Raw genomic sequence first — 12,876 nt, forward strand, 5'->3', positions numbered from 1 at the left:
GTGAGCGTGATATCCAGATCCTCGGCGATATTGAATAGTGCGGGATAGTATATGAAGCTGCTGAGCGGGGAGAAGAGGCCTGCGTATGCGACGAGGAAGACTATCCAGCGTTTTTCGCTAACGGTAAAGATGGAGTATGGAGGTGTGGTGGGTTGTTGGTCTTGCTCTGGAGCGGGAGCGGGAGCGGGAGCGTCGACAGTAGCTTTTTCGCTCATACTGGGCGGTTTCGGTATAGCAGTCGTAGCGATTACGGTGGTAGACGGTCACTACAGTCAGAGAGGGTCGAGTGCTGGCCCTTGCCGAAAGGATGAACCGATTGGTGGCTATGCGCCGCAGTTGGTCGGTTGCCATCCTTCTGAACGACAAGCGAGTAAGTCATGTGACAAGATATATCTAGGTACATCAGCTATATCCGGGAATGTTCCTACGCAAACGAGATGCTGAGTGTTTGTGGCCGCACTGCCCATGTCACATATCTTAGCCGCATCGGCGCCACTGAGCAGTCTCTGCAGACGACCTCGAATTGCCGTCCAAGGAACTTCGTTGCTGGAATGTATACTTGAAAAAATTCGCTATAGTCCCGTATAGCCGGCTGCTACTAAGCGTGGCTTTTCATACTATCATGTATCGATCGTGATCCTTCATCCAACTCAGCTATCTATTAGCTCCGACAGTATGGTATCTCATGTCGAACACGCACAGTAACGAGAAAACTGATCCATCCTCCGGACAACCCCTTCATGAATCCAACGACTATGCAGCACTATCCCTCAACCTCTGCTGTTCCTCCTCAGTAAGCTGTCCAAACTCCTCCGCAAAGCCCTGCGTAGTCGCCGCGCGCTTGAAGAAATCCACCAAGAAACCCTGCGTCTCGTCGTCGCGCTGACGGCCACCACCCGGCTCTTCAGCAGCAAAAGCCATGAGCTGCTCTTTGCTGAAGCCACTACCGAGGTCCATGAAAGGGTTTGCCTCGTCTTCCCATTCGCCGTCGTCGGAGTCTTCTTCGGCGAGCTCAGCAGCTGCTTGTGCGTCGAGGGGTGCGCCAGAGGCGGATTGGAGTTCGACGACGAGGACTTTGAGGATCTTGAGGGGTGCGGGTACTATGGTATACTTGTCAGGATCTGAATTCGTGTGTCAGTTTGTGGATGGGCGTAAGAGGAGTTTATCGCACTGGTTCGCGACAACGACACTACGGCCTACAAATCTGCTCCACAACATGACAATCACTGCGTTCAGTGGCAAAGGCAGGGAGTTGAACGTGAAAAGAGAAGACTTACTAGCTTTCGCGCGACTCCTGGTCATGATGCGGCCATCGGTATTCGGTATCAAGTCACCCTGCACTTGCACCTGCGCAAGACGAGGGTCCTTCAAATCATACAATTTTGAAAGAGCGATGACACTGCGAACCAAAGTCAGCAATTATGCACAGTCAATGAGTAAACAAAAGAGGAGGAAGGGGGAGTTCAACTTATTCCGAACGATCTCAAGCCGTCCGACAGGCTTTCTCCGTTCGTAAGAGAACTGCTCGATTTCCGGAGAGGTTCGTACGTACTTTTGTCGGATCTCGTCGTAGCCGGCGAAGTTGATCGAGTTTTCGAGCCACTTGGCTAGCACAACCTGGAGGCCGTTTTGGCCCTCGATGTCCTGGCCAGCCAGGAAGTCTACCACCTCTGAGGCATGGTTCAAGCTTAGACGCGCGAATACGAGCGTCAGACTTTGGATGAACTGTGCTTGTGTTGCTTGACCTAGGCGGACAGCGACACTTCGTAGAAGCTGCTCTAGGTAAGGTCCAAGTCGTTCGTGGCCGGCCTTCTCTACTACCTCTGCGGCAAGCGCACCGACTTCGCCAGCAGCATGGTCGCTGCATGACGACAACAAACGTGAGACGATGATGAGAGTTACCTCAAGACCCGCTTTTCCGGTGTCATCTCGCCATTCGAAGAGCTGTTGGTGGTCGTGCGAGATGATGTTCTTCACGGCAGTCGTAGCAGATTTCAGCAGTTCCTCATCGGCAGAGCCTAGCAGGACTCTCGTGAGCTTTGGCATAGTTGTAGCGACAAAGCCAGCGGGGAGCGGCTCTGGTCCATGCTCAGCCATGACAGCCAGAAGATCAGCAGCAAAGTTGCATAGAGCATTCTCCTCCGTCAAGCTTCCGACATCAAAGGCACCCATAAGTGATGGAAGCACCCTTGCGCACAGTTGAACGTATGCATCCCCACCCATCCGCGCAATAGTCTCCGTCACCTCTTCGAAGGCTTCAGTGACGAGCATGGTGAGTTGGAAGTTGTTAGCCTGATGACTAGCGATTCGGAAGAGGGTGTCGAGACCGTTATCTGTGATGCATATCCGCGTATCAATAAGTATGGCGTCTCGGAGTGTTTCGACGAGAGTGACCATAAGATCTTCACTGTCGCTGAGCTCTGACATATCTTGTGCAGCCAGGTAATTGCTGATGGCCATGATGATAGGTGCTTGCATGGGCTGTGTAGTCGCGGGTGGGAGCGCCTGGAGATAGTATTGCAGAGCGCGGATACATGACACTTGGACAACGTCGGATTCATCGGATGGAATAGCCTGTAGCGATGCCTCGAGGAAGGATGTGCCGAGCTGCTGTAGAGCGTCTCCGGATGTCCTTGTCAAACTTCCAGCGACAAGGTAACCGCGTGCTCTCAGGAAAGCGTCGGGCTGCTGCATGGCATACCGAATGAAGTCCACATAGCCGCTTGCAGCATCGGGGTTAATCTGCTTGTCCACGTCCTGGAAATCGCTCAACAGTTGGTTCAGCACGTAAAGCGCCGCTTCTTTAGCTTTCCAGCTCTCAGACTCGGAGTAGAGCGCTCTGGTGTAGGTCAACAAGCCGTTGACAGTAGGCTCTTGCAGCCATTCGCCAAGCTTGATGACGAGGTCACCACAGGCTGTGCGGGGCGTGTAGTTCGCGGTTACGCTTGTCTCCTCGCTCAGGAATATGTTTACATCCACATCCCAGAGGCCCTCCTCTTCTGTAGTGATTTGCGCATACGCCACGGCCAGCTTCATAACCTGTGTGACCCATGAGTTGTCGGGTGTCTGGTTTTGGAGTTCCTGTTCGAGTTGCGCGCGGACCGGGGGTGCACGAAGACACGCCTGCATGAAGTCCAGCTCCTCCAGAATAAGGAAGTCCAACGTGTACGGCAGACCATCGGCATCTTCGAGCCTGCTCTGGCGATCCTCTTTTATGTACATGAGAGAGTATGCGGGTTCCAGCAGGGATAGCTCCTGCCATGTCGCCTGGAACAAGACGATGCTTTGCGGCGAGAGGATCGCGGGGAAGACGGACCGTATGCGCATGAGGACCTGCGAGCTGTTAGTATCGGGAATACCTCAAATGAAAAAAGTAAATAGGCCTGGAGGCTACATCATGATTATATCACGCAAAATGGGTGACCTAACGTCGATGTAGCCTCCAGGGTGTTCACCTTTCGACACGACGTACCTTGACTGACTGTAGCTTGAGCGCAATCTGTCCCTTGTAGAGCAGGGCGTTGGGCGCATCCGAGTCCTCCTCATCGATTGACGGCGGATCAGGTAGCCTGTTGTTGAGGACATTGACGAAGAAGGGAATCCACTCCTTGAGTATCTCATCCGCGAAGCTCTTGACCATAGTCTTGTGGTCCTCCAGCACCATCTCGAGGATATCGAAGCAGCCATGGAAGACTTTCACAGCCAAGGCCCTCAGCGTCGGCTTGGTTTGCTCGCTGGTGGCCACATTGAACAGGACCTTGATCATCTGAGGCGCGACCTGGAAGAAGGTCGTCTCGTTGAAGCAGTCCTCCACCAGCTCACCGAGGACCCTAAGAGCGCCATGCAGCTGGCCTTCGGTCGCGTTCGGTATCAGTGCGAGGAGGTTATCGAGGAGGTCTGGCCATTCGATGGGGTAGTCGGCGCTTGCGATCTTGCTCACGACGAGGCCCGCGGCGGCCTTGAGCTTGCGGTCGAGCCCGTCCTGGGTAGCGAGGTTGAGCAGCTGCTGCCGTAATATAGCCTTGTTCTCTTCAGACACCAGCGCCTGCCCCTTCCACTCGTCGAGGCTGGAACTCCATCCCGCCAGCACAATGTTCTTCAGGTACAGGACGGCGGCCTGGCGGATGTTGAGCGGCACGCTGTCATGGCAGGCGATGCCAATGAGGCCGAGGGGGAGCTCCTGGTGGCCGTAGAGGGAGAGGAGCTGCTGCTCAGCGTGTTTGCGCGTGTCCTCCTGGGCGGTTTGGGTTGCTGATAGCAGCTGGACTAGTTGGTCCTCCATGGTCAACGTGGGGCATGCGCGTATAGAGCTAGTCGGCACGTCTAGCGCTCCCCAAAACGGCTGGCGAGGTAGAAGGATCGGTTGTTGACGCGTTTGTTGATGGGTGCTGCTGGGTGATTGAGCGCGAGGAAAAAGAACGCGCTCGGAGATGCGGGGCAACTCCGTGAATCTCTGGGTGGTGGGGTGGCTAAGCGGAGGCTATAGCTGGAGCAATAAGCCGCGACGACTGCACATAGGTAGCAGATGGGTATAGAGGGCAGAGACTAATACAGAAGTAAGCCGAAGTATGGCAGCGGGGCTATAACGAAGGGCGAGGTGGCCAATTGCCCGACAGGCGGTGACGACGATGCCTCTTCCCAGTTCCCGGTCGGTGGAAACGCGACTATTACCTACACCTTCGCCTCTCCCCGACCCTCCCCTTGCTGCCACGTTGTTATCCTCAACAATGCCAGGGGCACTCGACACAGCATACGCACCACGTCTGCCATACCGATCAGCAACCCTACCAGAGCCGTGACCGTTATCCATCGACACGCTAGCGGCCTTCACGCGACGAGACGCGTCTGCGTCATGACTACAATCCGCTACTCAAAGTGCACAACACTATCTCGTACCTCAGGCGCATACATAATCCGTTTACGAATAGAACAATCACACCCCTGATACCATACGTCACACACCTACCGCGACGATGCCAGCAACCTACCTCGAAACCCTCAACCACTTCACCGCCTTCCTAACCGCCTACACGCATACGCTCCTCCACCACCGCGGCATCTACCCCTCCACCTCCTTCGTCCGATCCCGCTTCCACAACGCCGTCGTCTACCAATCGCGGCACCCCCTGGTCTGCGAATGGATCACCGACGCCATAACCGCCGTGCGCGAAGAGCTCCTCAAGGGCGTCGTCTCCAGAATCGGCATCGTCATATTCACCTACGATGAGTACGACGAAGGCTCAGGCAGCGCCAAGATAATGGAACGCTACATGTTCGACGTGAGCGAGTTTCCTGTTGTGGAGAGGCGAGATCGCATGTTGGGTATTGAGTTTGAGGGAGGGCCTATGCTGGAGACGAAGGGGAAGGGGAAGCAGAAGGAAGAGGAAAAGGAAATAGAATATAACAATGATGGGACTATAAAGAGGAAGAAGACGAAGCCGTTGGATACTGGTGTGGATGCTAATCTCGGCGAGCAGTTTCGCGCGGCGTTGCTGCAGCTGGAGGTGCGGACGTCTAGGCTGGAGCCTCTGCCTGAGGGTTGCACGTTCAATATTAGTATGGAACTCAAGGATGAGGGCGATATCGATCCGCCGATTGGACATCCGCAGGTCTGGCAGCCGGTTCAGCCTAGTCTGCAGAAGACGGGGAGGGGTGCACTGTTTAGGGATAGGGATGTGTTTGATGAGGAGGCCTTTGAGTTGGGGATACGGAGGGAGAAGGAAGGGAGGGATTTGGGTGGAGCCAAGGTTACGCCAATACGCAGTGTGCAGGCGGGTGTTTTCAGGTTTGAGAACTGGATAGAAGAAGGCAGGGCCAAATTTGAGAGCCCAGAAGACAGCATCCCATCGAGCTTCTCGAGTTTTTGACCGTAGACGTTTGAACAAATCAAATTTGTGAATACAATTTTCTGTGGAGTATGAAGGTTCTTTGTTTCTGACCGAGGCTCCTGTAGTGTCGCGAAAGTTAGATGTATTGAGGACGGATTTCGAGAAATTCTCTATATTAAAGATAAGCCTGACTACTACATAGACCTTCTTCAGAACTTCTATCGTGGGTAAGTTGTGTTAGATGCTCCAGCTCCAGCCGCGCCAGCAGAGGCAGACAGAGTTTCAATGCCACCATCATGCTATGCTATAGTATGAATCCCATCAAACGAAAGTACGCTATCTGCCAGGGGCCTGGGGCGCCATACCACGACGCCGTCGCCTATCAGCTACCATCGCAGCTGCTGCTACCCGTCGCGCCTCAAGCAGAGCCTCAAGATTCTGTTCCCCCACACCCAACCGCGCGCGCTCTGCTGCGATTCCATGTTGCCTAGCTGCCACGGTATGACGCATGGCTCTCGCATTTTCATCAAGGTTTTGTCGCGCGGCAGCCAACCGCGCGCGCTCTGCTGCAAGCTCCTGCTGTCTAGCTCTCAAGTTCTGACGCACGGCTATCTGCTGCTGATCCTGGCCAAGTCGAACATTGTCTAGGAAACGGAAAGCCTCGCGAGCATCGCGCTGCGCCTGTTCGCCGTTGACAATTCGATGAGGGCCGCCCAATTCCGGTCGGGCATTGCGCTGGCGAACCCGTTCATTGATTCGATCAATAGCTCCATTAGCTTCGGGAAGGCGAGCTGGTTGGCCTGGTCCGTTGACTTGTCCCCTCCCAATGCCGAGTTGCGGAAGGGGGTTGGGTGGGAGCATGGCCCAGAGGGCATTGAACAGCCGAGGTCTAGCAATATTGGTTAGACGGATGATAAAAGTGACACCGTGGACACGGCGCGATCATTGGCATCGGACGTTGAATGTATGGCTGATGTGGCTGCTGTGGAATGGCTCCGTAGAAACCCATAGGCTGAACGGGCTGAGCAGGATAGAGATGTTGATAGAATGGGAATGGTTGGACGGGGTATCCAAACGCAGGCATGGTAGGCATGGCAGGCATAGCTGGCATAGCTGGCATAGCTGGAAAAGCTGGAAAAGCTGGCATAGCCGGCATGGCTGGCATGGCTGGAATGGCTGGGTGAGGGTGGACGTACCGATCTGCTGGGGCGACATTTGCTGCTATTCCATTGAGGTGAGCCGGCGGCGCAGGTACTGGGGCCACCATGGGGGCTCGCCTGAGCTGCTCTCCGACCATGTGGTAAGGGAAGGCTTGCGCTTCTATGCCTGCTCGACCTTTCCGTGCATCTTCTGCTTGCTTCACTCGATCTGAGACCTTGACCATCAAATCTGCATCTGAAAGGCCTGGATTATCGACTCGGACTTTGGCCATGGCCTCATCGGCTGCGCGCTTGACCTCCTGTTCGTGGCGGTCTTCGACGTTTTCGTGTAGTGGACATTTGCCTGCACGAGACTCGCCGAAATGGTTATAGTCTGTCACGTTCTTGGAGCAGACGTAGCTAGGCTTTTGTCAACTGATGTTGGGATAGTTTAGGCTGGTGACTTACCATTGCACATTCCTACAGTGCGTGCATGTCATCTTGTTGCAGCCAAGTTCCTTGACGAAAGGATGTTTGCATTTGTTGCAGTGTCGTATCAAGGCTGCCGACATCGCTTCTTCGACAATGTGTCGCAGGGTAATTTGGCCATCCTTCCTAAATTCCTCGCAGCTGAGTGGGATGTGAGACTCCCTTTCGCAAAGGCGACAACTCGTCTTGCTGCATTTGGGGTTTTGACAGCGGAACTCCTTGTCGACCTCGACCGGCAAACATTCCATTTTGAAGTCGCAGAATGGGCACTCCGAGAGGAAGTCCAAACCCGCCGCTTCCAAGTCTTCTCTTTGCTGCATGTGCTCGAGTCGCTCGAATGTCTTGTCGCTCAGAACCTGTTGCAACTGTCGCCGGGTGAACGTTCCATTGCAGTCGTCGACTCCGAAACACTTGGGTCTGCATCGAGATTGACCCATCTGCGTCTCGATCTGTTGACGGGGACAGTCTACGCAGTAGAAGTGGGTCGTGTCTCCGTTGCAACTTATCATGCGGTTGAGAGGAACGTCGTTGAAGCAACATGCGCATTCACCCATTTCATTGTTCATTTGCGCTCGTTTTAAGTTGTCTTCTTCCGCCTTTTCCTCGTCTTTGACCTTTTGGCGTTTGGCTGTAAACTGTCAGTAGGGAACAGATGAAGGAGACCACACGATCTTCGCTGTTCTGAGACACAGGGTTTGAAGTCCTCCATTGATCTCCTGGAAGATCATGGTCACGACATCCCACTTACCAGCTTCAGCTTCGCTCTTCTTCTTCGCTGCGTGCAACTCCTTGGGTATCTGACTGCCTTGCTCAATCAACTGGAGTTCAATACCGCGCTTGATGCGTGATTTGTTTATCTTCGAATATGTCCTGGCAATTTGTCCGTAGTTGCGCACTTGTTGTTCAATGACACCGTAGGCCTTGTAAAGAGTCTGCTGCTGTTTGAGAACGGTCGTGATATGCCGCACGGGTACAGTGAGGAATTCGTCTTTGAGTAGCTCTGTTCTGTGGGAAGTATCGTTAGTACCACGAATGAAACGGTGGACAGGTATAAAGACGACGCGAAGGCGTTAAAGGTGCGCAAAGAAAATTGTAGCGGATGACTACAGAATTGTTGTTGGTGTTGCTGTTACTGCGCTGGCCCATAGGCGAAGTGCAATGTCCACGGCAGTCGTTCCATGGTTCCAGGTGTAATAAAATGCTCGCTTCACGATCCACCTGGAATGATGGCTGCCAATCAACCCCGACTCTTGACGCTTTAAAACATCACTGAACCATAAAGCGCATAGGGCTGAGTCCGTGAAGGAGTTGTACTTACGCGTCATGTTCATAACCGCCGATCTCGGGGTCACGCTCGCCCTTCTCGTAGGTGCTTAACTCACCCTCGGCTTCGTCATCCCTCTTTCTCTTCTTGTTCTTCGCGTCGTCTGATTCTTTTGGATATGGCTCGCCTTCCAATAACTCCGTGAGGAAATGCTCGCATTGTGCGGTTGTTCGTGTGGTGTCTGTCATCTTTTCTTGGGTCAAATTGAGGACGTAATCGACCGAGATATCCGGCAGCACGCTCAAAATCATCTGCAAACAGGCAGCTTCGGTGACCAATGCGATCTGCTCACCCCAATCTGGAGCTCGTCCCTCGGGCGGTGGTCTGTCGTCTTCTGCCACGACAGCGTCAGACGGCGGAACGTCAATGTCTGGAATGTCGGTCAAGTCGATCACTTGACGGTCATTTGCCTGGAATTCTGCGCGGAACTCTGCGATAGGATCATCCAGATCCGGGAAGTCGAGAGCGAATTCTGCTGCAGATCGTGCGTCGAAGGCCTCCAATTCGTGTCTTGCAAGATCCTCGTCCTCCGTCTCACTATCGGAGAGTAAATCAATCACTTCATGATCGCGATAAATGCCAGTTGGAGCCATCGCAAGTGTTCTGCTGTAATAGTCGTAAGGCTAGTTGACGGGTGAACCTCCACCTTGAAGGGTTGCTATCGGGTGTGCGTCTAAACCAAGCGATGTAGAGTTTCTTGGGTACCTTGGACGGGGGAAACCAAATAATAAACATTAATCTGTACCTAGCGGAGAAACCTGGGGAAGGAGTGAGGGGCGATGGAACTGCAAACGCGTGTGGTGTTTACGTGATTCAGACCAGCTCAATTCACACGGACGTAGCCTTGTCGCTCACCCCACCAGTTGTCGGAGGAGGCCTCTCACCGACTGATAGGCACTAGCTGAAGGGAAGAAAAAGGAACAAACGAAAGTATGAAAGTGACGGGTTTCACACTGCAGCTCGCAGCGGAGTGAGACTTGAGTGTTCCAGGTGCAGGCCGCTGGGAGATCGAGGAGCTATTGCGGCCCTGAGCCAGCGAAACGGGCAAGGGCACCAGTCAGGTAAGAGAGCAGAGGCAGTAGCTATGTGCCACAACAGCGCATGTCAATGAAATGCCATGACAGTACCGCCAGCGCTCAGCGAAGCAGAATGGCGTGTCGTCGTGAAAGGATGCTGCGCCGCTGAAGGCTGGGCGGGAGATGGGCGTCTCGCCCAGATGATCGTGCAGTTCGCTCCAGGCCGGCCCCAGGGCTCCGCTAGCCCAACTGCCGCTAACCGCATCATCACGAGCCTGCGCGCGCGTCGCACAGGGCTGAGAAGAAGCAATGTCTGCGATCGGTCTTGGTGATGCTGCCAATGGACGCGCGAAGCTTTTGAGACCATGACATGCAAACTCCCGCCTTACTGCCTGGCCTCATGCAAGGCCCGAGCTACTCGCGAATCGGACAGGCGCACATGACCCGTGGGAAGCTGTGACATCCAACCCTCGCTTTGCCACGGCACACCTCGGGCCGCGAGCAACATGATGTAGGCTCGGAATACTTGGAGGACACATGGAGTCAGCTATAAGATCACTCGGAGCTCAAGGCGGAATGGGGCCACCGAAACGCGGGGCGCCCTTGACTAGACAAAGAACTACAGGTACCAACTTCCTCTTCTTCCTTAGCTATCCGCATCCTGCAGCGAAATCGACGTAACTTGGACCCGCTATTTACTCTTTCCTGAGTCGTTACTGCCACTTGATCTGGAAGACTGCAGCTGAGCAGGACCGAATCCACATCTGTCACGCCCTACGACAAGCGTAGTCGACAGCTAGATATAAGACCCTAGCTATCTTCGCCAAAGGCCAACCTATTAGATCAAGTCTCAACATACACCTACCCTAAATAAAATACTACAACATGGCCATTCCATCCATTCTCGATAACCTCAAGGACGGTGACTCGCCTGACCTGGAACTCGTTCACCCTACCGAAGCGGAAAAGCAGATACAGTTCAACGCCAACGCCAACGAATGGCGCGGTGCTCTATCCAAACCTGCCTACTTTCGTCGCGAGGCCACACTTTCGCAAACAAACCTGACACGTGATGGCGGCATTTCATACTGGATCCTAGCTGACCCTGACAAGACTGTGTCGGAAGACCCTTGGAACCCAAGTTCAGGCACCCAACTACCAAAGGGCACCCGACTGCCACTAGCGAGCTGCGAAACGATCCGGAAGAAGGCGCTCGTGTGGGAGAACGGAGAGCTTAAGGAAGTCATCTGCCATGGGGTCGGCAGTGTATTCTGCGCAGAACCTCTCCGCGCGAAGAAGACCGGGAAGAAGACTGAGAGCTATGCGAGCAGAATGCTGAAGGAGCTTGGGAAGAAATTGAAGACTCACCAAACAGAAGATGGCCAAGAGTCCTTGTTCTCAATCCTGTTTTCTGACATCGGGCCAGTGAGTAGCTCTGACATTCTGAGAATGGACATTGCTAACAAAGACAGAAATACTACGCCAAGTTCGGCTGGGAACCTTTTACTTCGTCACACGTCTCTATCCCCTCGAGCACATTTCAAGATACGAGCAGCCTACCTACCGCTAAGCCACTCTACGCGCGGGACCTGGAGGAACTATGCAAGATCGACGAAGCCCTTCTCCGCCGGAGCCTAGAGTCGCGACCCAAGAATAGCAACATCGCAGTCGCAATACTTCCCAACATCGAGACGATCCAATGGCACCACGCGCGTGAAGAATTCGTAGGTAACGAGCTGCACGGTAAGAAGCCGGAGATCAAAGGCGCGGTTGTCGGTACCGAGAAGGGCAAGCGCGTTTGGTGCTACTGGACCAGGATGTGGTACAACGAGAACCCAGCTGAAGCCAAGGGCAACACACTGCATATCCTACGTTTGGTAATCGAGGACGATGGCTTTGAGGGCTCTTCGGGTAGCACGAACGGCGGATCGAAGAGCCACAGTCACGAAGACGCCATCGCGGCGCTCATGGCAATGGCCCAGCAGGAGGCGCAGAAATGGAAGATGGAGAACGTAGAGATGTGGGCGCCTTCGCCGGCGGCACTGGCAGCTGCAAAGAAGCTGGACCCGGCTGCAGAGCTCACTGTGAGGCAACAGGAGAGCATCGCGGCCTTACAGTGGTTTCCAGAACACGACGGACCGGTTGCTGACAAGATTGACTGGGTCGCGAATGAGAAGTACGGGTGGTGTTGAGAAGCGGAAGGCGCGATCCGGATTCGATAGATTGATAGATTTCCATGCATTGCTGCCACCATTGAATAGCTCGCAAGGTCGTTGATGTGATGTTGAGGGCGCAATGTGGGCCCGGTCTTCCAAAAGAGAGGTGGAGGGTTGAAGGATATCTTCCTCGACCGACTGGCAAGCCAGAAAGGATCAATGAAAATAAATAAAGCCTGTCAGATTGCCATCAACATCCTGCTTTCCAGTGCGGCCGAAGCACACGACCGGTCAGCTGAGATCATCGCCACAACCGCCGAAGCAGTTGTAAAGCCTCACTCTTGGATGTCGAGGCTGATAGTCATCAACCAGGTTGGAGATTCTGTGGCTACTTAGAGTAACTCAGAAGAGGACGCACACTATTAGAAATGATTCTATGAAGTACTGCGCTGCTGTTAGTGTTTGAAAAGATGGGGTGATCGGGGAATACTCGCTGGTCTACTGAGGAAGCAGGAGGAGGGACGGAGAAACTGGTCAACTTAAGCACACGATGGCTTGGCACGCGCTAGCGCCGCACAGACTGAGAGCGACATTTTCGAAGTTTTGTGGGGCGGCAGCCGAGAATTTGCCGCCGACGTTCTGCCGGCCCTGCTAGCTGGGCTGCCGGAGTGCTGCCGACTGGCCGTGCACAATCAAAGGACAATGGTTTCCTGAGCACAACATCATACACATCGCACTTTGTCAAGATGTTCATGAGCCAGAGATCTAGTAAATACCTTCGGCAACGCTTGAAATCCAGAAAGATCGAGTTTCGTCGTCAGCTGCTGTTCAGAGCGATGCACGATATTTCCAACGTTCAGAGATGTGCTGCGCTTCCATACCGCTACACTCTCGCTGCTCTCCATCCGGTAGTCACCAATCACC

At 53.9% G+C, this 12,876-nt stretch overlaps 4 protein-coding genes across 4 annotated transcripts; 2 read left to right on the plus strand and 2 right to left on the minus strand.

Annotated features, from left to right (window-relative positions):
- Nucleotides 1–753: 753 nt before the first annotated feature.
- J4E93_007734 (uncharacterized protein) lies at nt 754–4,282 on the minus strand (the record flags this gene model as incomplete). The annotated part of the gene is made up of 4 exons (XM_049345638.1): nt 754–1,121; nt 1,278–1,399; nt 1,553–3,333; nt 3,473–4,282. 4 exons carry the CDS (start codon nt 4,280–4,282, stop codon nt 754–756), a joined length of 3,081 nt encoding a protein of 1,026 aa, XP_049197165.1.
- Nucleotides 4,283–4,973: 691 nt separating this feature from the next.
- Nucleotides 4,974–5,867, plus strand: J4E93_007735 (uncharacterized protein; the record flags this gene model as incomplete). The annotated part of the gene is made up of 1 exon (XM_049345639.1): nt 4,974–5,867. The coding sequence occupies one exon, from the start codon at nt 4,974–4,976 to the stop codon at nt 5,865–5,867; it is 894 nt and encodes a 297-aa protein (XP_049197166.1).
- A 297-nt stretch (nt 5,868–6,164) lies between these two features.
- On the minus strand, nt 6,165–9,373 carry J4E93_007736 (uncharacterized protein; the record flags this gene model as incomplete). Its single annotated transcript, XM_049345640.1, has 7 exons — nt 6,165–6,319; nt 6,431–6,717; nt 7,025–7,387; nt 7,436–7,447; nt 7,538–8,084; nt 8,205–8,461; nt 8,775–9,373. The coding sequence occupies 7 exons, from the start codon at nt 9,371–9,373 to the stop codon at nt 6,165–6,167; spliced, it is 2,220 nt and encodes a 739-aa protein (XP_049197167.1).
- Nucleotides 9,374–10,681: 1,308 nt separating this feature from the next.
- J4E93_007737 (uncharacterized protein) lies at nt 10,682–11,988 on the plus strand (the record flags this gene model as incomplete). The annotated part of the gene is made up of 2 exons (XM_049345641.1): nt 10,682–11,221; nt 11,269–11,988. 2 exons carry the CDS (start codon nt 10,682–10,684, stop codon nt 11,986–11,988), a joined length of 1,260 nt encoding a protein of 419 aa, XP_049197168.1.
- Between the last annotated feature and the right edge of the window lie 888 nt (nt 11,989–12,876).

Source organism: Alternaria ventricosa, assembly GCF_023758065.1.
Source record: "Alternaria ventricosa strain BMP 2768 chromosome Unknown scaffold_14, whole genome shotgun sequence".
NCBI classification, from domain to species: domain Eukaryota; kingdom Fungi; phylum Ascomycota; class Dothideomycetes; order Pleosporales; family Pleosporaceae; genus Alternaria; species Alternaria ventricosa.